At 36.0% G+C, this 24,866-nt stretch overlaps 1 protein-coding gene across 24 annotated transcripts in view; it reads left to right on the top strand.

Annotated features, from left to right (window-relative positions):
- The window catches only part of LOC121316704 (neurexin-1-like), a 442,910-nt gene that overhangs the window by 181,797 nt on the left and 236,247 nt on the right, over positions 1 to 24,866 (top strand). For all 24 annotated transcript variants that reach the window (XM_041251791.1, XM_041251800.1, XM_041251794.1 and 21 more), the window contains 4 exons: positions 3,238 to 3,360; positions 10,810 to 11,191; positions 11,739 to 11,929; positions 12,509 to 12,682. In XM_041251791.1, coding sequence (XP_041107725.1) covers positions 3,238 to 3,360; positions 10,810 to 11,191; positions 11,739 to 11,929; positions 12,509 to 12,682 — 870 coding nt within the window. The remainder of the gene's footprint in view (positions 1 to 3,237; positions 3,361 to 10,809; positions 11,192 to 11,738; positions 11,930 to 12,508; positions 12,683 to 24,866) is intronic.

Raw genomic sequence — 24,866 nt, 5'->3', positions numbered from 1 at the left:
ACATAATAGATACAAATTTGGCTAATTATTATCAACGGTATTAAGAAAATATAAACTTGAATTTGCAAATAGTAAAAGACAAATCAGAGGAGCCATGCTAATGGAAAAGCAGAGTCCCTTACATAGGCAGTGCCTTTAGGGAGAATTGAAATGGAAGTGTGCAATGGGGGAAAGCACATTTTACATGGAAGAACTATTCATGGATTAGGCACCATTTAAAGAACACAATCTTTTGGTCAACCAGAAGGAATGTTTCTTCTTTCTGATAGTTGTGCTCTGATGCGCATTATAGCAAATGCTAATGTAAGTTGTTTTATAATCTCAGCTGTCCCAATTGAATGATGGCTACATTAGTCCAGTAGATGAATTACAATGTTGTTACATTGATAGAATTGAGTTGCAAATACTGAAGTGGTGCTTATGAAGCTGAATTAGTTGCTATGCAAATATCAAGGGCAGCAGTATTTATTCAGCACTACATTTAACTAATTTACAGTGTACCACCTAAACTAATTCTGCTATATATTGGGAATATTTAACAAGCATTTTAGGAAATTTAAGAACACACTATTAAAATGTGCTGTACAGTAGGTAAAATGCAATATTGCTAAGCATATACTATATATATAATTTAACTCTGGGCAAAATATGTTTGACTGTCAGATACATGAGGGTATTGCTGTACTGGAAACAATTTAGAATTCAGCTATCATGAAAACTCGAGTAGAAGGTCAGAGAAACAGCTCCTGTTGTTAAAATATTTGAGATATTGAATGACATTGTAAATCAGGCTGGTGTATTCTGGGATAGCTGAATGCTCCAAAATCATGGTGGGTGTTTTTTTTTTTTACTTACCATTTTAAGAGTCTAAGTCACAGGACATAATATTGTATCAGGAAAAAAGAATATTTATGCCTGGAACATATAGAATACATATTTATTATGTGCAAGTCATGTGTTTATTTATAAAGTATACAATAAAATAAGATCACAGTCCCAATTTCCTTTATACATTCATAATACTAATTGACATTTAACATGAGCTGTATTAGCATGTTGATGAGCGAAAGGATAAACGTTTAAACTGAACAATTAGACACTTCTAACACTTGTGTTGCCGTGCTTTATATTAAACATGCATATAGTCTTTAATAATACATTTGTACATATAACATTTATGTTCCATTATGCATAAGGTATATTTTCAATAGGAATTGTTACATTTTCATTAACAGGCACTATCAACAGAGTTGGCAACTTTACATTATTGCAATTCATTCAGACTGTGTTGGACCTGTGGTATTCCTTGTCAATTATTATTATTATTATTATTATTATTATTATTATTATTATTATTATTATTATTATTACTGGTATATTCATGAACAGCATCATCTGCTTGGTGTAGTGACCTTTGCTATGCTTCAAGGTAACAACATTCTCAATGGGGTCTTTGCTGTGAAATATTTAAAGAGTATTCTGCAAATATACTGTTGAGATCTCCACAGACCCAGCATTGCTGCTTTGCATGGCAGCTTTAGACATTGTAGATACACTTCAATATCCCCACCTTGTGGCTTGTGATGAGAGTGTGCTGAAAAGGCAAACACTTATCAAACCAAAAGGAAAGAGATTCCTGTGCCACACATCACCAAGCAATGGATTTATGTTCTGAATATATGAACATTTAAAAAAAAAAAACCTGTGGTTTATTTAATATATATCTGTTTCTTGAATGGACTGCACCATTTCTGGAATGATGCAACAATATACAATATTTTAACTTTAAGAAGGGACTGTATCATTATCCTAAGACATGAAAGTCAGACTCTGCCTTTTAAGAAAATTATTTAATGCATATATGTTTTAACTTTACAAATTCATTATTTATAATGTATCATTAATATCAGATAGTTTTAAGTAGATCAGGAGTTAAATGGCCTGCAGTATTGTGTTATTAAACTGAGAAATGCAATATAAAACATAATATTAGCATGACCCAGGGGGCATTAAATTTGCCTACCAAAATGATGTAAATAAAATATCTTTGGTAGGAGTAGTTCATTAAATAGTAATGAAAGCATGCCATTTGGATAATAAAATATGTAATAAGTCAGGATGTTTTTCCCTGATTACCTTACCTGGATGAAGAGATATATCAACAATGGAGGTTCTTTAGCTTAAACAGGTTCTGCTTCTTCCACATGGTTATATATCTATATATATATATTATATATATATAAAGTATATATATATATATACACACATAATATATATAGAGTGTGTGTGTGTGTGTGTGTATCATACAGTATAGTAGTTCAATATATACACGTCATTTTACTCTCACTTTAGGATTAATAGTTCAACCCTGTCTCCTTTATGGCTCCTTTATGGCCTTTGATCTAGGGTGTAGCATATCAATTATTGGAGCCTGCAAGGTAAAGCCTAGTTATAAATAATTATCTTTAGCAACTCATGTGTTAAACCGAAGTGTCAAAGAGATCAATTTTTCCCTGAAAAGTCACCTTAAGACCACAGTGTAAACGAGGTCACTGTCTCAGTGAACTGTAGGCATACATGTGTTTTAAATGTGCACATACTAAATGGAATTGAATGGAAATTAGAAATCAATACAAATATACAGTTTTAAAAAAAAGACAAAATAAATCCATCAATTTATAAACTTTTATTTTCTGTTAAGGTTTTCTCTCATTTAAAAAAAATAAATAAATTGCAAAGCACTTTTAATAAACTGCCCATTTTTTAAAATTGATTTTTATTTTTATTTTTTGTTAGAAATATTATTTGAGAACAAATGGTTTAGAAATCAAATAAAAAGGCGTGAGGAAAGTAAAAGTCTGAGCCAGTTTGTCTGAATCAATATTCTGGCAAGTAATAAAACAAAACAAACAAAATAAAAACGAAGAAGATTTTATTGAGTGCAAAAAGTGGGTCAGGCAAAAAGCAAGTTAAATTGAAAAATGCAGTTGCAAAATTGGAGTCACATGTTGATTGTGCCTGTTTATGACAACCAAATACATAATCTAACCATTCTTTTTTTTTGTTTTATAAGCAACAATTTATATGTGTAATTCTATGTTTACCGTCCGGAATAATTCAATAAGTTATATATCTATATTATTGTTTATATAGTTGTTGCCCATGTGGACTGTGTCTTTGAGGTGTCATTCTTTCACATTGAACGTATGCTTAACCACTCTTTGGAATATCCTACAGGCAAGGGCCCAGAAATCATTTTCGCTGGCTATAACCTCAATGATAATGAATGGCACACAGTTCGTGTTGTTCGCCGGGGAAAGAGTTTGAAGCTGACTGTGGATGATTTACAGCCTGTGGAAGGTAATCCATCCGTTTCCTGTTTTTGTGTTTTAATGTAATGTACGTTCTGGTCTCTCACCGCTGTGTATGGATTTGCTTCTCAGTTTTAGCCAAGTGAACAATGCACTACTGGTCATTCATACCTTCAGATTACTCAAGTGCTCAAACTATAAGAAACTAAGTCAAGCAGACACATGTTTTGGCTAGGGCCTTCTTTAGTGTATCGATTAGTCAAACGATTGTCTACTGTAAGTTTTCCCTACAGTACCAAAAGTCACACAAGTGCCTGCTGTGTTAAATATCTTTAAATTATCTAAGCTGGACCAGAAAGTATGAAATTGATTTGATTTGAATTTATTGCTTTCCAGATCAGTTAGTGTTCTCATTTTACTCAATGAAGAACACACATGTAAAAATGATTTAATTTCAGTGATTTGGCTTCTAAAGGTATGACTGTTATTATCACACCCACATTTTTTGTTCACTCCTTCTATCCTTCTCCACTTGGCTTGGGTATGCATATGTCAATGTTACTGTGATACACGTGTACTAGTTGCATGGGTTGCCATGTATTATAAGTGCATATAAAGACGTCATGTCATGATGTCATGCTTCCTTATGCTGCCAGCAATAGAGAACTTCTGACTGGATTTCATTTCATGCATTTTAGCATCTGAAAGTACCATCTATACCAGGGGTGGGCAATTCCGGTCCTGGAGGGTCAGTGTCTCTCATGGTGTTTGTTCCAGTGGAGACTGCAAGTTATTTGAGGGGTGGGGGCGAAATCAAGAGATGATCTATTAATGTGCTCTGCACACATGCATAATATAGAGTACAGGCAACTACTGAACACTTCAAACACTCGGAACACTTTCAAGAAGCAGATGCTGCTCAGAGTTGCGTAAATGTAATTAAATAGATTTTTTTTTTGCATTCGTATGATTAAAATCCTTAATTCTGATTTTAACTTTAATTTTCCTTGAATCGATATGCATAGCGGTAAAGTCATTAAACAAAAATAAATAAACAGACATACGCCGGCAACAGCAAAAGTGGGTGCACAGGAGAAGCTCCAATGCCATGATCCTTTTAGTAGCTCCATAGGCAACATGTAATTATATTACCCTCCAATATATTTTAATGTGATGCCACATCTCAGGACATTATCACTGTCCTCTTTAAACCTATTTTTGTGAGTTGTATTTCATTTACCTCCTAGCCATTGTATCATTGCAATATGGCACCAGCTCGCTCTTTAGATTAATTGTAAAGCATTTGTCTTTGAACCGTATGGTTTGTCGTTTCTGTCCAGCCCGAGTCTGTCCATTCAATTCAATGGGCTGAGATGCCGGTTGATTAGAATGGGACACAACAGAGGTAAAGCAATGTGTTTCGTATAAACTATGCAGGGTGTTCTCTAACATTTTAAGTCAGTTTTAGTAATAGAAAAAAAACATTTTAAAGCTCATGACAAAACTCTGATAGCAGGATAAAATGCAAATACACTTAGAGGCTTTATCAATTGGTTACACAACGTGATCATTAAGTTATGAGATGTGTTGTGCTTTTGGCCACTTTCAGCAATCAGTAGCTGTGCTTTGTATAGCAAGCAGACATTATGTGAAACGTGGTCTACAGTTGTTGTTATAACAAGTACATAAGTATATGGTAAAATGTCCTGGCACATAATTAAATGAAAAAGCACCCAGCCTTAGAATCAACACATAGCAATTAAAGTGTGGAAGCAGTTGTTTTCTTTCCTGTTTATCAGCGTTGTTAAAATACCTTCATTTTAAAAGTAGATTAATGATTAGTTTAATACTTTGAAATTAATTGCAATGCCTGCCAACACAGCTTGTTTCACTTCAAGCACCTTGGTTGCTGTATCTCCAGTGCAATCCCAATGCTGAAATAGTAAGTATGGAAAATTTAATTAGCTCAGCTTAATTAACACAAGTTAAATGATTACCATATCTACCACGTCTCCATATATTTACTAGCACAGGTAATGGGTGAGCTGAGGCAGCGCCCACTAAAAAGCAAGCTGTAAATAATCTTTGCTGTTTGTGCTTTAAACAATTTCTGATGATAAGTTCTACCTTTACATGCAAATATTGATTTCTCAAGCTTTTACCTTAGTGCGAAACCATTTTAAATAATTCTGAAAGTGGCTGGAAGTTCGTTCCAGGTTTTCAGGATGAGATTGTCTTCACGTCGCGATTGTCTTGGCGTTCTCATATCTGCCCACTTGTGTTGCTTTTCCAGTTCTGCCCGCTGACAAGCAAGTTCAGAATTCTAAGTGACAAATTTGGACACCTACATATCCGACACCTTCAGATCAGCAGCTTCCATCTCAAAATCTCCAATGGAGATGGCAGGAATGACACTCAGGTTTTGTGTGTCCACTGTGCACATGTGTGGATGAGTTATGACTTTGAACAAATCGGCATGTCTGCGAAGTCCACAAAACGTGATTTTAATGAGATCAGTAAATCAGACGTGAAGGCTGCAAGCTGCCTGAGGTCGAAATGATGAGTGGGGTCCATCGCTAAGGAGTCCTCTCTGTACGCTCGCAATGTTTCTAAGTGCAGAAGACGGTCACTTTCAATGTCCCTGATAAACACCTCCAGCTTTGTTTCAGATGCAAACACTGCCTGTTGCAGGGATAAGATTGTGTTTCCAATGCCTTGCGTTTCACATTGAGGTGGTTCAAATGACTTGTAATTTCCACCAGGTAGTGAAACTTCAGGAGCCACTCAATGTCAGTAAACTCGGGATGAACATTTCCTTTCATTTCCTTTTATTTTTTCAATGCCCTCACTTCGTTTAAACTGGCAGCAAAGTGGGCGAGCACTTTTCCACTGGATAACCAACGTACATTGCTGTGGACTAACAGCGCTGGATAATTCCTCCCCACTTCATCCAACAGGGCCTTAAACTGGAGATCATTCAAAGATCGGGCCAAAAATGAAGTTCACAATGCAAACGACGAATGAAATACTTCGCGAAGTTCCTCTCCACACGACTGAGCACACAATACCTCTTGATGCACAATGCAATGAAAGTTTAAGATGGGCTACTTCTCTTGCTCACACAGAAAGGCAACGAATCCTTTAACTTTCCATAACATATTGGGTGCCCCATCAGTACACACAGATATAAGTTTATCCAGTGGTAGCTATTTCTCTGTAGTAAAGTCCATCGGAGATTTCAACACACCCTTGCCTCTAGTTGTATCTTTCATCGGCAAAACAGCGAGACTGTCTTCACGCACTGTAAAACCTGTCACATACCGCCCAATTATGCTTAGCTGTTCTATGTTGCTCACATCAGTAGACTCATCCAAGGAAAGAGAAAAGTAACTACCTGAACTGATGTTGTTGATCTACGTCTCCTCTATCTGGTGAGCCATCATGAGTGCACAATCATGAACAGTTCTTGCTGATAAAGGCATGTCTTCGATTTTTTGGATAATTTTATCCTTGTTTGGGAGGTCGTTAAACAGTTCTTTAGCCACACTGAGCATGCAGCCCTTAATGTACTCCCCATCTGTAAATGCTTTCCCATTCCGAACAATCTCCAGACCGCCAGCAAAGCTCGCAGAATTCAGATCCCTGCCTTTGTTAGTCTATGCTAGCAGCTGCTGCTGCCTATTTTGCATTCTCCACTGAAGCTTAGTGCAAGCTTTTATCCTGCAGTCCCTATCAAGATATTTTACGGCGAACACTGCATGGTGCGTCTCAAAATGTTTCTTAACATTTGACTTTTTGAGCGACGCAATACGTTCATTACAAACAAGACAAACTGTGGACACCGACTGTTCCACAAATGAAAATTGATCCATCCATTCCGATTGGAATAAACGGTAATCGTCGTCTTTTTTTCTTTTCGCCATCTTGCTCTTGTTGATGAGGATTTTTAATTTAGCTAGATAGCTAGTTGTTTAACTTGACCTGGACATGACACAGGCCTAGCTACATCATCCAATTAAAATTCAGCGATCTGAAAGACATATTAAGTCATATTAGTCAGTCATGTTAAGTCTCTTATCTAAATATTTTGAACATATTTTATTTAATTTTACACATTCATAATTATACATTAATCAACTATGCTAATCGTTTAAAAATAATTTTATCATCATGTTCGAGGGTGTATTTTCAGTCAACATTTGAAAATTGCAGAGCCATATAAAATCCTGAAAAAAGCCATAGGTTCCTGACCCCTGCTCTAGAGCATGGTGAAATAATTTTAACTTTTTCTAATTTATTAGTTTATTTTTCACAAATGTCGTTTTATTACAGATATACATTATAATAAAATAACTCAACTATATCATAAGGATATAGTTAACATGATGCCGGTACGCATTGTAGTACAAAATTGACTATAACTATATATATATTATATATATATATATATATATATATATATATATATATATATATATATATATATATATATATATATATATACTGTGTGTGTGTGTGTGTGTGTGTGTGTGTATATATATATATATATATATATATATATATATTTATTACTGTAATCGTAAAAAGCCACTTTTTTGAAAACATTTTTGATATAAACACACCTAGTACAGAAAAACAATTTAATTACCATAATTTCTAATTAGCGGCAGTAATGGTAACCTATATATTGTGGCGATACAGGGTCCTCTTCAGTTTTCTTTTTCTTCTGTCTTTACGAAAAGCCGAGTAAATGGACAGACGTGGGGATTACAGGAGCAAATGGATTGTCTGCTTTTTATTCTCTCTGTACAGTCAGTCTCTGTGGACTGAGACCTATTGCTTCGGTCTCTCCTATCTCGGCCCTCTCACTCACTGACTCTCTCTCGCCTCGCTCTCAGTTCGTCTATGCAGTTTCTTTTAAATTTGCTCACACTCTCGTTCTGTCTCAGCACCTCCAGCTCGCAACTCTCTCTCTCTCTCTCTCTCTCTCTCTCTCTCTCTCTCTCTCTCTCGCATTCTGACATCACTTCCATTCTTATATTGCCCAATGGCACTTCACCCTCCCCCAGCCTGCTCTCCTGCAATCAGTGCAGCACATCACTCTCACTGCCTGCCACTCCTCCACACACACACACACACACACTGCCTACCCCCTTGCTTATGTCAGGGTTTACCAGTCCTGCTCCTGGGGGACCCCTGTGTCTGCTGGTTTGCATTCCATCTGAGTTTTCAGTTAATTAATTGAACCCTTATTTAAACTATTCATTAGCTTAATTAGACTTTTTTAATAGTTTTCAGCTTTTAAACAGTTGAAGATTCCAAGTTAACTATGCAATTTTATAAGTTGCTTGAAATCGGCAACTTTTTAGGAGCTGAGAACAATTAAAAAGGTGTAATTAAGCACAATATTATTTCAATTAAGGGTTTGATTAAGTAATTGAGAAATCAGTTGGAATGAAAACCAGCAGACACAGTGGGTTCCCAGGACCAGGATTGCGAAACCCTGGCTTACCTAACCTAACCCTGGCATGGTCCTGTCCCGAACAATACATGCACCTGTTTCAGACGAATAGACAAACAACATAAAGAGTCCCTTCAGGGCGTAGCACCTTCATAGGTTCCACAGGTCCATTATATATATATATATATATATATATATATATATATATATATATATATATATATATATATATATCTAATATATGATATTATATTACACTGCCCTACTATTGTGGAGCTGAATAATTGCACATACAGCAATCTAGCTATAGTGCCATATTTCAATCCCATTGCACTGAAGCAGTATACCACAAGCTTGGGTTTTCTCAGTGTTTAAACACTAAGCAAAGCAGATTCATTCACTGAAATCCAGTCAAAACCTAAACAGCATTTACTCCAGTGCAAAGTTTGCACCATTTCTAATAAAACAAAGAATTAGCATACTAATATAAAATACAGATGAACCCATTTTATATCACATTGTGTAATATCATACCTCGTTTATTATCACGGTTTTTGAAAAACCGCTCGTCATGCACCATAGGTTAATTGAGAAATTACCTCTCTTAATATCATCTCACAAACCTGCTTAATGTCAAGGATTGTGCAGCCTTTCAAATGCTGCGTGGCCGGGGCTTTAATAAGTAACCACAGAATCTAATTAATTTCCAACCAATAATCATCTTGGCTGATAAACTGACGTTTTGAGCAGACTGTCAGATGCTGCATGGGCAGTCTTAATGGGGTACAGATCAGTTACAAAGCACCAACGTCACCAAATTTTAATAGTCAGTCCTGTTCAAATGTACCCACAAAAAAACCCTAAAAAAACCTACAAATATTGATAGCTTTCATCAGTCAACAATTCATGCCTTTTATAGATAATGACATAAACTGTTTTGTTCCAGTTAAGGACAGAAAACATATTTGTCCTGTAGTAGACAATATGCATTTGTTTGAATGTATAGGATGACTAAACGTAGAGTATTAAAACACTACTCTTTAATTAACCATTTTATTTTTTTGCGCACTCGTAATGTGCAAATGAGCCGCTTTATATCATTAATTAACCCGCACAGCAACTATGATATAAAGTAGCTTCATCTGTAGAAGTAAACAAGCCACATTTTCCCCAAAATGAATAAACAGCTAATGATGTTTAACAACGGTATCTTTCAACTCCCATTCCAGCTGACGGTTGCACAATCTGCACATCATTATTCTGTCACTGTCAGCTGCATACAACCCCTCATGCTCAAATTCTTTGCAGCTTTGTTTAATTGTTATGCGAGGTTCAGGCATTTTAAAAACAAATCATTCTCTTCCATCACAATTTTAATTCCCACTTCTTCAAATTACACATCTGCGCAAGGGCTAGTCAGAGCTTCTGTTTCTCTTCAGACTGTGCCTATGGTAACAGCTGAGCCTTACCATAGTATTTATTTAAGGTATTTTTTGTATAAACCTCCCAATTTAAAAATGTCATTCTATGTTTGCTTTATAATGTTTTTTGTTTGTTTTATTTCTTTTTATAATTGCATTTCGTTTTATTTTGCTTTATATGTTATATTTGTGAAGAAGATGGAACTGTAGGAATATCCAATACAGATGCTGGGCCCTGTCCATACTATGCCTTTAAACCATATTAGTTACCTTTAAACCAGCTTAAAAGTGCTAAATATGATTGCCTCAGCAGGTAGTCTGGAGTCTGATTCTAAATTAGATCACATCACTGACACCAAACTACACTACATGTAAAGGCAACTAATACAGTTTAAAGGCATAATGTGGACAGGGCCTTAGAGTGAACCCTTTGAGCTGGATTAATTTAAAAGTTTTTGAGTACGGTTCTCGAGATCGGTTAGTAGCGTGGATATTTCCTAAGGCAGCAAAGTCTATGAAACAGGCATTCTAAAATCCAGTGTTAGCATACAGTAGACATTATCACTTATGAAATATGCTTAATAATCGCTTTCTTTGTTGTTTTGTTTGCTTACAGGACAAATGGCTGGAGACCACACACGGCTTGAATTTCACAACGTAGAAACCGGCATCGTGACTGAGCGACGGTACATGGCTGTAGTGCCGTCCAACTTCATCGGCCACCTACAGAGCCTGTCGTTTAATGGCATGCCATACATTGATCTGTGTAAAAACGGTGACATCGACTACTGTGAGCTGAACGCCATGATTGGCTTCAAAAACATCATCGCAGATCCAGTCACCTTCAAGTCTAAATCCAGCTACGTGGCCCTCGCTACGCTGCAAGCCTACTACTCCATGCACCTGTTTTTCCAGTTCAAGACCACGTCTTCCGACGGGCTGATCTTGTTCAACAGCGGGGATGGCAACGACTTCATTGTGGTGGAGCTTGTGAAAGGGTAGGTGGCTCTAGAACGCCAGTAAGTTTCCCAAACTGCAGTATGTCTCAACAGCACCTGAAACCAAAAGGGGTTGTTCAAATCCCATGCAATTCTCTAACTTAATTTGTATTTTTTCTTTCTTTTTTTTTCCCTTAACTGCTCTGCGTTTGTTACCCAGACTTGTTTTTTTTTTAGAAATGATAGCCAGGCCTGGCTGTGGTAAAGACCCAGATGCTGTGCAAATACTGCCAACAGTTTGTAATCAACAATATACATAAATATATACATATAGTCCAAGTCAGTAATACATCTGCTAGCCTTATTCATAATGTACCATATGGAACAGTCCGATTCCCATACCTGCTGTGCCCCTCAAGTAGCACTTTTCTGTTTGGACATTGGTAATATAAAAGTCATAAACACTGCAGGAGAATGAACATTCATATTTAACCCTGAAGTGTGTGTGTGTGTATGTGTGTGTGTGTGTGTGTGTGTGTGTGTGTGTGTGTGTGTGTGTGTGTGTGTGTGTGTATATTACTCATGTCTATGCCATTATTTGTTTTAGGTATTTACACTATGTGTCTGACTTGGGTAACGGCGCTCATCTTATCAAAGGCAACTCTAACAAGCCCTTGAACGACAATCAATGGCACAACGTGATGATTTCAAGAGATACAAACAATCTTCACACTGTAAAGATCGACACAAAGGTGACAACCCAAACCACTGTGGGAGCTAAAAATCTTGATCTTAAAGGTAGGTCTCTAATTGAATTATAAAATATCAAAATATGTAACTTAATAGCTAAAAAAATTAAGTAATATGAACATGAAAATGTATTCATAGTTACTGTATGTTACAGAAGTGATTACTTTTAAATATAGTACATACTAAATATATTGTATGATAATCAATAGGATAGTTGTTAAACACACTCTAGTCAGCAGAGAAATACTGCACCAGTTATTTGTTTCAGAAGATTATTAAATGAGCTTTGTATAAATGCTCACATTCAGTGTGATTATATTGTATTTGTAATTTGTTTGAATATGTGTTTTGACTGTCCAGGTGAGTAGAGGGCAGTACAAGCACACGACAGGGTTTTGGCACAGCACCAAATACAATGAGCAATCAACTTTACTTTTTGGATACACAAGAAGAGCAAGAGGCTAATCAATATTTAACTTGTTGGTAATAACCATGTCACGTCACCCCCCCCCCCCCCCCCCCCCCACCCCACCCCCCCCCCTTTTATAAAAATATAGGAACTTCAGCACATTTAAAATTTGGGAAACAGTAGTCAACGAATTAAGCTTTTATTTTTGCATCCAATAGGGGACTTATTTGTTGGTGGGGTTGCCAAAGAAATGTACAAAGATCTGCCCAAGCTGGTGCATGCAAAGGAGGGTTTCCAAGGGTGCCTGGCTTCTGTGGATTTGAACGGACGTCTTCCAGACCTGATCTCTGACGCACTTTCATGTGTGGGACAGATTGACAGAGGATGCGAAGGTACACTTAACTGTGGATTGTGCAGTGCCAAAACACTCATAATGTGTTATTCCACTTGCCCTTGTGCTGGGAGCATAACTATAATAGCAAACTTCGTTTTGCTAATTTCATGCAATACTGTCGTTTTTTTCCGTCTTATTTTTACATACAAAAAATTATTATAATTATTATTATTATTATTATTATTATTATTATTATTATTATTATTATTATTATATGTTTTTTTTTGTTTTCTTTTCAATAATTGATGTTGTCTGATTCTGATGTATGCATCCTTAATGACAGGAGAGAGTACAATTTATTACAAGTGATTCTCACTTTCTAAATGTATTCCCCTTTACATATATTAAATATACTATATTAAAACACTTCTAATTATTCAGAGTAATTATATTGGAAACAACAATTCTCATACAAAAGCAGTACACAAAAAAGCAAACTCTTATTTCATGCACTTTGGCTTTGAGGCTTCGACACATTCTAGAATTCATGCTATTTCATAATAGCACAAACATGATACACATTCAAGCATTCAAGTGCACAATTATCTGCTAAACACTAAACATATCTTTGCATCATGTGTCCTGTTGAATGTGTTCAGCCCTTCATGTATTCATTCCCTTGTCTGTTTATTTCACCCATTGATTTTCCATTGTAATCTAAGCTTTAACTAACTTATGATATTAGGAGCTTAGAAATAAACTGTGGTATTGTTGCTGTGAAAAACAAAACAAAGACAAGCTCGGGTCTGACAGTTTATATATATATATATATATATATATATATATATATATATATATATATATATATATATATATATATATATATATATATGATGTGAAGTAGAAACATGCTTGTTTAAGCCTTCTGAAAAGGGAAATCAATTACTTCCATCAAGTCTATTTTGGATATCTAAACAGTGGCTTGTCTAAATCCTGCCACTCTTTAACAATATGCATTGACATTTAAAAAAAAAAAAAACATGGCATTTTGAAGTACAGGCCTTACACTTAGAAGAAAGTGAAGATAATTCACTTTTATTCCAACCTCCTTATTTTCAAATAGTTGTTTGTGCATGACTTTGTGTTTTCATTTTTGTACTGTATTATTATTATTATTATTATTATTATTATTATTATTATTATTATTATTATTATTATTATTATTGTCCTATATATCACTGATGGGAATTTTACCCCTTAAAATAATACTTATTTATTTTGTTTTTTTGTTAAACATTTTTTTGTTGCAGTAATTATATCAATTTCATTACTACAAATAGTTAACACAAAACATGCCTTGTGTTTTGTATTATTTCAATTTGACAAAATTAAACTGTTTTGTTGTCATTACATATTGTATTTATATATATATATATATATATATATATATATATATATATATATATATATATATATATATATATATATATATATATAATTTACAGTGGAACGTCGCATATCCGACCGTCACATAACCGCCATGATCAATTAACTGCCTCGCTAAATAAATGTCATAAATATATAAGGTAAATATGTGCGTGCAGCAGTGACGTTTCAATACGCCAGTCGAGAAAGCTTTTCTTTGTGCAATGTGTTTATATGATGGAGCGCACGTTTGCAGGTATTGGCAGCGTGTTGTTGTAGCTTTTAAATGCATTTGAATTAAACAAAGCAAGCTTTATAAACACAATGCTTATCGGCTGTTTGTTTAAAATAGCCGAAGCAATATTCAAACCGACCTGCTTATCGGCTATTTGCAATATCAAGAAAGTATTGTGACAGAGATATTAAGAAAGCAGAACGAGGGAGGCAGGGACTTTAGAGTTAAGAAAGAAGCCATCAGTTGCAGCTTACTGTACATGTACTGTTTTTTTTGTTTTTTTTAAGCTTTGCTTGGAGGTGGTTTATAGCAAACCGCATAGCAACACTGTGTATTTGATGCCTAATCTCATTTGTGTTTGCTTACTTTTAAAGCAGAAAATGTCCCCATGTTTAAAGCAGTTTGATTGTTGTTTTTGTTCACTAACCTATTTATGCATATGTAAATGCTTTTTCTGTAGATGTTCGCAAATCCGACTTTTTTACATATCTGCCTATACCCCAGTCCACAGGGGGGCAGATATGCCACGCTGTACTGTAGTACAATAACTCAATGCAACTTGCAGTGAAGATATTGAAACCCAAAGGGGATGACTATGTGTGTGTGTGTGTGACCTGCAGGAACCATTGCTAAAATTGTAATTGCAGGCTGAAACATCCTTTATTCACATCCTTCTGTGGAGAGATGAGCATTGGTATGATATTTCACTGGGATCAGACTATATTTTTTCATGCTTATCATTGACTATGTATTGAGCAGATCAGCAGCATTTAGAAGGAATGCTATACAATGTATTTTTATGTTTTGAAGAGTAATGAATATACAATACTTTACAGTTTAAAGTACACTTTTCTCTTTGAAACATTTTGGCCATTCTAATATGCATAGACTGAAGACCAGCATCAAAGGATTTTCACTCAGCATGAGCAGATGCCATAGCAGTCTGGATGTATTCACTCTAAACTAAATCTTTTTTACGATGGAACTGAATAGCGCATTATATTCTGAAATCCTTGCACAGGTTGGGTTGCACACATTTAAAGCTGCCAATGCTTTTAATTTACATTCATCTCACATCACATCAGCTTTTTTGTAATTCAAACAGCAACTGCTCAGTCCTTGCTTGACTCGATCGCTCGGCCACTCTGTTCCTTCTACAGCATTTCTCTCTCTATTCTCTCTTGAAACAGCATGGCTGTCTCTTCTCTCCAGTTGACTGTGATGCTAACATTTCAATGCTTACTAACATTTGATATATTTTGCTTTTATTTTATTTTGCTGACAAAAGTTGCATTGATGAAAGCTGACTTACAAGGTAGATAGCTTTGTGTGTACAATCCAAGTCTGAAACCCTTAATTTGCAATATGTGTCCATATAAACACAATGAAAAAAATTCCCTTATAACTGTATGGGAGTGTAACCATAGTAAATTATTATTATTATTATTATTATTATTATTATTATTATTATTATTATTATTATTATTATTATTATTATTATTATAATCTTATATTATTACTATGGGGCTTTCAGCCTTTAATATCTTTGTGTACTAGTGACTTCAGTTTGCTGTATTTTTTTTGTTAACCCAGTACAATTATATTTTTATGTTTCCTTCACTTTTTTGTTATATTAAAGCATGTTTTATTTTTTTATTCACGCTATCCCAGAGGAAAAAAAAAATCACTGCATGCTTTATTCCACATGACTTGCCAACATTTCTATTTGGGATTTTGTTAGTTATGAAACTCCAGTTTGGATTTACCTTTGGTAGATTTCTGTGGAAAAGGGATTACATTAGTCAAAGCTACAACAATGTATATCCTAGGTAATGAAAGTTGTAAATAGACGCTATAAATATTATTTGGACACATTAAAAGACAACTGGCTTCAGCTCTGTTTAATATTATACAATATATGTCCATTTGGGAATGTGATAAATATGCAACTTTATTACAAAGGAAATAAAACAGCAAATTCCACTGGATAATTGAAAAGAAAAGTAATATACCTCTCTCAACTTATTCCTTTCCCTTAACAAGCGTGAGCCTTTTTCACAAAACCTTAATTCTAATAAGGCTTAATGTTCATAAAAAATGTCTCCAATCAAATCGTGGAAAAAACGAACACACACTAAAAAATCATAAATATAAAGTTTTCATGAACATTTTGTGAACAGTCCCACAACCTTTTAACAGTTACCTCTCCTGATCTTCCCTGCAATAGATGCTTGGACTTAAATGAAATAATCCAACAACTAATCATAACATATTGTTTAAATAGTGATAACCAGTCTCCTTAGTAGAAATTTCGAATAGTATTACAATTTTAAATATGTACACATGCATGGATCTGTAAGAGATTACAAATAGATGCACTTGTAGAACAGAGATCCACTAGATGATTACCAAAATAAATTTTACAGTAGTTAAATTTAGAAATAACATCCATGCCAATCAACTCTCATTTCACTGACATCTAACCATTAACAGCTGGTAAAGAGGGAGGATTTTAAAGACTGGGTGTGCTGGTTGTATCGTAAGAGAATTCTACTCATCGGTTATACTTTTTGATTCCTTTGTGTTGCAGCAAAGAGAGGTTTACTTTGTGGGCTTAAGTAAAAGGGTTTCTTCTTGATTTATTTGGATTTTCTTCCACGAAACTCTTCCTTTGCGGTAGGGTTAGGGTTAGGGTTAGGGTTAGGGTTAGGTCTCTGATTGATAGATTCAGTCCTGTGTAATTTGGGGTTAAATAAGAGGTTATGTCTGTCTGTCTTTTTTAATGTGTGCAAGAAACGACACTGCTGAATGTGATGTGTGAGAGAGGAACTGACCTTCACATGAAAGAAACGACACTGCTGAATGTGATGTGTGAGAGAGGAACTGAACTGAACGTGAAAGAAACGACACTGCTGAATGTGATGTGTGAGAGAGGAACTGACCTTCACATGAAAGAAATAACACTGCCGAATGTGGTGTGTGAGAGAGGAACTGACCTTCACATGAAAGAAACGACACTGCTGAATGTGATGTGTGAGACAGAAACTGACCTTCACATGAAAGAAACGACACTGCTGAATGTGATGTGTGAGAGAGGAACTGACCTTCACATGAAAGAAATAACACTGCTGAATGTGATGTGTGAGACAGAAACTGACATGAACATGAAAGAAATAACACTGCCGAATGTGATGCGTGAGACAGAAACTGACCTTTACATGAAAGAAATAATACTGCCGAATGTGATGTGTGAGACAGAAACTGACATGAACATGAAAGAAATAACACTGCCAAATGTGATGTGTGAGACAGAAACTGACCTTCACATGAAAGAAACGACACTGCTGAATGTGATGTGTGAGAGAGGAACTGACCTTCACATGAAAGAAATAACACTGCTGAATGTGGTGTGTGAGAGAGGAACTGACCTTCACGTGAAAGAAATAACACTGCCGAATGTGATGTGTGAGACAGAAACTGACCTTCACATGAAAGAAACGTCACTGCTGAATGTGATGTGTGAGAGAGGAACTGACCTTCACATGAAAGAAACGACACTGCTGAATGTGATGTGTGAGAGAGGAACTGACCTTCACATGAAAGAAACGACACTGCTGAATGTGATGTGTGAGAGAGGAACTGACCTTCACATGAAAGAAATAACACTGCTGAATGTGATGTGTGAGACAGAAACTGACATGAACATGAAAGAAATAACACTGCCGAATGTGATGTGTGAGACAGAAACTGACCTTTACATGAAAGAAATAACATTGCCGAATGTGATGTGTGAGAGAGGAACTGAACTGAACGTGAAAGAAATAACACTGCCGAATGTGATGTGTGAGACAGAAACTGACCTTTACATGAAAGAAATAACACTGCCGAATGTGGTGTGTGAGAGAGGAACTGACCTTCACATGAAAGATATAACACTGCTGAATGTGATGTGTGAGAGAGGAACTGAACTGAACGTGAAAGAAATAACACTGCCGAATGTGATGTGTGAGACAGAAACTGACCTTTACATGAAAGAAATAACACTGCCGAATGTGATGTGTGAGAGAGGAACTGACCTGTACATGAAAGAAATAACACTGCCGAATGTGATGTGTGAGAGAGGAACTGAACTGAACGTGAAAGAAATAACACTGCCGAATGTGATGTGTGAGACAGAAACTGACCTTTACATGAAAGAAATAACACTGCCGAATGTGATGTGTGAGACAGAAACTGACCTTTACATGAAAGAAATAACACTGCCGAATGTGGTGTGTGAGAGAGGAACTGACCTTCACATGAAAGAAATAACACTGCTGAATGTGATGTGTGAGAGAGGAACTGAACTGAACGTGAAAGAAATAACACTGCCGAATGTGATGTGTGAGAGAGGAACTGACCTTTACATGAAAGAAATAACACTGCCGAATGTGGTGTGTGAGAGAGGAACTGACCTTTACATGAAAGAAATAACACTGCCGAATGTGATGTGTGAGAGAGGAACTGAACTGAACGTGAAAGAAATAACACTGCCGAATGTGATGTGTGAGACAGAAACTGACCTGAACATGAAAGAAATAACACTGCCGAATGTGGTGTGTGAGAGAGGAACTGACCTTCACATGAAAGAAATAACACTGCTGAATGTGATGTGTGAGAGAGGAACTGAACTGAATGTGAAAGAAATAACACTACTTAATGTGGTATGTGAGAGAGGAACTGACCTGAACTTGAAAGAAATAACACTGCCGAATGTGGTGTGTGAGACAGGAACTGACCTGAACGTGAAAGAAATAACACTGCTGAATATGGTGTTTGAGAGGAACTGACCTGACCAAACAAACATTTTAAACTTACAGATCACAAAGAGATCCTATTCAAATGATGCATTCTCAGGGCTAGCACCTCATATGTGTAAGTACATGTCACAAAGACGGCTGGAGTGGGAGACGTCAGACAGGTCATATACACATTGATGTTTTAATGTCACATCAGAAAAAGGAACCAGGAAATAAACAAAGAGAGAGGCGGACAAACAAAACAGACTAAACAGAAAAAACACGCTGAGCAGATATTTTTAACTACTATTATTATTACTATTATTATTACCTCCGTCTCCAATCCCGTTCTCCACTCACCAAGCACACAACCCCGAGTGAGTGAAAACATGCAGCTTTTATGCAGCTGTACCGATACTCGATTGCTAATCAATCATTCAATTGGAGTCGCGGTACAATTGCATGTGAATTAATAAAGTGCAATTCCCTGTGCTCACATATTATTACTTTTTACTTGCAAATGAAGTGCTGTGCAATCCTTGTGCCTAAATACAAATATACATTTTAAACACTCGTGTTACACAGACCCGTTTTTATCCTGTGTACCAATGACTAACACCAACTTTAATACACAACATACAACACAAAATACACACAGGGGAGGGCACTTTGCCACAGTACAGTATATGTGAGACTACAAAATATGTTTATTGAGGAAGGAAGGAGGTGATAAACTTTATGAAAGAAATTTTCAAACTGGAGAAAAAAGAATGCAGGTACCGACAAGACAAAATCATATTTAAACTGATATATCACACTTCAAAATAACATCTTAATTTGTATATAGCACCTTTCATAGTGGAACCACCATCACAAAGTGGACCACCATCACAAAGTGTTTGTGAAGAAGTCAGTGGCAGAGGTGGGATTTGAACTGGTTACAAGCCCTGAACTATAACCACTGGACCACACTGTCTCCACTGTCTGACAAACCTAATTGTAAAGACCTATTGTAACAAATTAAAAGAAAGCACTGTGCACAGACAAAACTATCATGTGTAGCTGTTGTAGTCAAAAGTTTACACACCCCAATGGAAAATATTTCTGAGCCATAGGTTCTTTTTTTTTGTGGACAAGGAAAAAAAGTTACAAGAAATAGATTATTGACAATTATTTATTTCAGCAATTTTTTTGCAAAACTCCAAAAATGCTCATTCAAAAGTATTCATACCTGATTTGATGCTATGATAGTATTGTCTACAAGGTGCTAGAAATTTCAATAGAAATAATGCAGAACCTAATTCTAGAAAAGTCTAGAAAAATGCTGTGATTGTAGGTGAACATTCTTGGAGAAATAACACTGTATAAAAGGGTTAGGCATAGGTGTGAATTGCTGTCATTACCAATAAGCCAATATGGGAAAAAGTAAAGATCTATCTGAAGACCTTAGGCAGAAAATTATTTATTGTCATAATGTGATGTGTGAGACAGAAACTGACCTCCACATGAAAGAAAAACACTGCCGAATGTGATGTGTAGGGTTACTGGTAACATGAAAGAAATAACAGGGTTAGGGTTAGGGACCTGAACATGAAAGATAGATTCAGTCCTGTGTAATTTGGGGTTAAATAACATGAAAGAGGTGAAAGAAAACACTGTCTGTCTCTGTCTTTTTTAATGTGTGCAAGAAACGACACTGCTGAATGTGATGTGTGAGAGAGGAACTGACCTTCACATGAAAGAAACGACACTGCTGAATGTGATGTGTGAGAGAGGAACTGAACTGAACGTGAAAGAAACGACACTGCTGAATGTGATGTGTGAGAGAGGAACTGACCTTCACATGAAAGAAATAACACTGCCGAATGTGATGTGTGAGAGAGGAACTGACCTTCACATGAAAGAAACGACACTGCTGAATGTGATGTGTGAGACAGAAACTGACCTTCACATGAAAGAAATAACACTGCTGAATGTGATGTGTGAGAGAGGAACTGACCTGAACATGAAAGAAATAATACTGCCGAATGTGATGTGTGAGACAGAAACTGACATGAACATGAAAGAAATAACACTGCCAAATGTGATGTGTGAGACAGAAACTGACCTTCACATGAAAGAAACGACACTGCTGAATGTGATGTGTGAGAGAGGAACTGACCTTCACATGAAAGAAATAACACTGCTGAATGTGGTGTGTGAGAGAGGAACTGACCTTCACGTGAAAGAAATAACACTGCCGAATGTGATGTGTGAGACAGAAACTGACCTTCACATGAAAGAAATAACACTGCTGAATGTGATGTGTGAGAGAGGAACTGACCTTCACATGAAAGATATAACACTGCTGAATGTGATGTGTGAGAGAGGAACTGAACTGAACGTGAAAGAAATAACACTGCCGAATGTGATGTGTGAGACAGAAACTGACCTTTACATGAAAGAAATAACACTGCCGAATGTGATGTGTGAGAGAGGAACTGACCTTTACATGAAAGAAATAACACTGCCGAATGTGATGTGTGAGAGAGGAACTGAACTGAACGTGAAAGAAATAACACTGCCGAATGTGATGTGTGAGACAGAAACTGACCTTTACATGAAAGAAATAACACTGCCGAATGTGATGTGTGAGACAGAAACTGACCTTTACATGAAAGAAATAACACTGCCGAATGTGGTGTGTGAGAGAGGAACTGACCTTCACATGAAAGAAATAACACTGCTGAATGTGATGTGTGAGAGAGGAACTGAACTGAACGTGAAAGAAATAACACTGCCGAATGTGATGTGTGAGAGAGGAACTGACCTTTACATGAAAGAAATAACACTGCCGAATGTGGTGTGTGAGAGAGGAACTGACCTTTACATGAAAGAAATAACACTGCCGAATGTGATGTGTGAGAGAGGAACTGAACTGAACGTGAAAGAAATAACACTGCCGAATGTGATGTGTGAGACAGAAACTGACCTTTACATGAAAGAAATAACACTGCCGAATGTGGTGTGTGAGAGAGGAACTGACCTTCACATGAAAGAAATAACACTGCTGAATGTGATGTGTGAGAGAGGAACTGAACTGAATGTGAAAGAAATAACACTACTTAATGTGGTATGTGAGAGAGGAACTGACCTGAACTTGAAAGAAATAACACTGCCGAATGTGGTGTGTGAGACAGGAACTGACCTGAACGTGAAAGAAATAACACTGCTGAATATGGTGTTTGAGAGGAACTGACCTGACCAAACAAACATTTTAAACTTACAGATCACAAAGAGATCCTATTCAAATGATGCATTCTCAGGGCTAGCACCTCATATGTGTAAGTACATGTCACAAAGATGGCTGGAGTGGGGGACGTCAGACCAGTAACAGGAACCAGGAAATAAACAAAGAGAGGCGGACAAACAAAACAGACTAAACAGAAAAAACACGCTGAGCAGATATTTTTAACTACTATTATTATTACTATTATCATTACGTCCGTCTCCAATCCCGTTCTCCACTCACCAAGCACACAACCCCGAGTGAGTGAAAACATGCAGCTTTTATGCAGCTGTACCGATACTCGATTGCTAATCAATCATTCAATTGGAGTCGCGGTACAATTGCATGTGAATTAATAAAGTGCAATTCCCTGTGCTCACATATTATTACTTTTTACTTGCAAATGAAGTGCTGTGCAATCCTTGTGCCTAAATACAAATATACATTTTAAACACTCGTGTTACACAGACCCGTTTTTATCCTGTGTACCAATGACTAACACCAACTTTAATACACAACATACAACACAAAATACACACAGGGGAGGGCACTTTGCCACAGTACAGTATATGTGAGACTACAAAATATGTTTATTGAGGAAGGAAGGAGGTGATAAACTTTATGAAAGAAATTTTCAAACTGGAGAAAAAAGAATGCAGGTACCGACAAGACAAAATCATATTTAAACTGATATATCACACTTCAAAATAACATCTTAATTTGTATATAGCACCTTTCATAGTGGACCACCATCACAAAGTGTTTTACAGAGGTAGCCTGTGAATCAGTCAGTGGCAGAGGTGGGATTTGAACTGGTTACAAGCCCTGAACTATAACCACTGGACCACACTGTCTCCACTGTCTGACAAACCTAATTGTAAAGACCTATTGTAACAAATTAAAAGAAAGCACTGTGCACAGACAAAACTATCATGTGTAGCTGTTGTAGTCAAAAGTTTACACACCCCAATGGAAAATATTTCTGAGCCATAGGTTCTTTTTTTTTGTGGACAAGGAAAAAAAGTTACAAGAAATAGATTATTATTATTTATTTCAGCTATTTTTGTGCAAAACTCTGAAAATGCTCATTCAAAAGTATTTATACCCTTTGATGCTATGATAGTATTATCTACAAGGTGCTAGAAATGTCAATATAATAATGCAGAACCTATTTCTAAAAAGTCTAAAAAATGCTGGATTGTAGGCAAACATTCTTGGAGGGTATAAAAGGGTTAGGCATAGGCTGTTTGCCGTCATTACCAATAAGCCAATATGGGAAAAAGTAAAGATCTATCTGAAGACCTTAGGCAGAAAATTATTTATTGTCATAAAATTGGAGAAGGATACAAGAAGATACCATTTGAGTATCCCAATTTCAACTATTATTTCTATTATCAAGAAATATAAGACTCATGGTGCTGTCACAACGCTCCTTCGGTCTGGAAGAAAGAAGGTTCTTTCACCAAGAACAAGTAGAAGAATTGTGAGGAAGGTTAATAACAATCCGAGATTGACTGCAAAAGATATTCAAAGTGAATGGCTGCAAGTGGGACTGGGGTTTCCATTTCAACCGTAGGGCGAGAATTGCATGGTGAAGGTCTCAATGGTCGCAGGCCAAAGAAAAAGCCACTCTTAGGAAAACGTCACAAGGACAATCGATTAAAGTTTGCAAAATGGTATTTGAATGATGGGAATGATGGAAAAAAACACCACACCTACTATCAAACATGGAGGTGGAAATGTGGTAATATCCTGTTTTTCCTCTAATGGCACAGGAAATTTAGTTCCAATATATGATAAAATGGATTACATAGCATATCAAAAGATATTGGCCAATCATCTGAAACCCTCCACTATAAAACTTGGTTTAAAGCACAACTGAACATTCCAACAAGACAACGATCCAAAGCACACATCAAAATCTACTTCAGAATGGTTAAAGAAGAATAAAACCGAGGTTCTGGAATGGCCCGGTCAAAGTCCCGATCTAAATTAGATTGAGAATTGTTGGTATGAGTTGAAGAAGGCTGTGCACAAGAGAAGTCCTTGGAATTTGAATGAACTGGAACAATTTTGTTTTGAAGAATGGTCAAAAATCACTATAGAATCATGCCAAAAGCTTATTAACAAATATCCTAATTGTTTAAATTAGGTTAGAATTGCTAAAGGTGCCTCAACTACCTATTAATTTTATTTTCCTTGTCAGGGTATGAATACTTTTGAATTTGCAAAAACATTGCTGAAATAAATTCTTGTAACTTTTTTCCTAATTTTGCTACAAAATATTTTTTCTATAATCATTTGTTTTCGAGAGATTTCTATAAATTATAAATTTCCATTGGGGTATGTAAAGTTTTGACTACAACTATATATATATATATATATATATATATATATAATATATAATTATATAATATATATAATATATATATCTATATATAGATATATATATATATCTATATATACACATTTTCATTAAATATATGTCGAGTACAAGTATTTGAAAGTACAGCTCATGTTTTTAAATCTTTCATAA

Source organism: Polyodon spathula, chromosome 6 (genome assembly GCF_017654505.1).
Source record: "Polyodon spathula isolate WHYD16114869_AA chromosome 6, ASM1765450v1, whole genome shotgun sequence".
Classification (NCBI taxonomy): domain Eukaryota; kingdom Metazoa; phylum Chordata; class Actinopteri; order Acipenseriformes; family Polyodontidae; genus Polyodon; species Polyodon spathula.
Note: the sequence above shows the minus strand (reverse complement) of the source record. Positions and strands in the feature narration are given on the sequence as shown.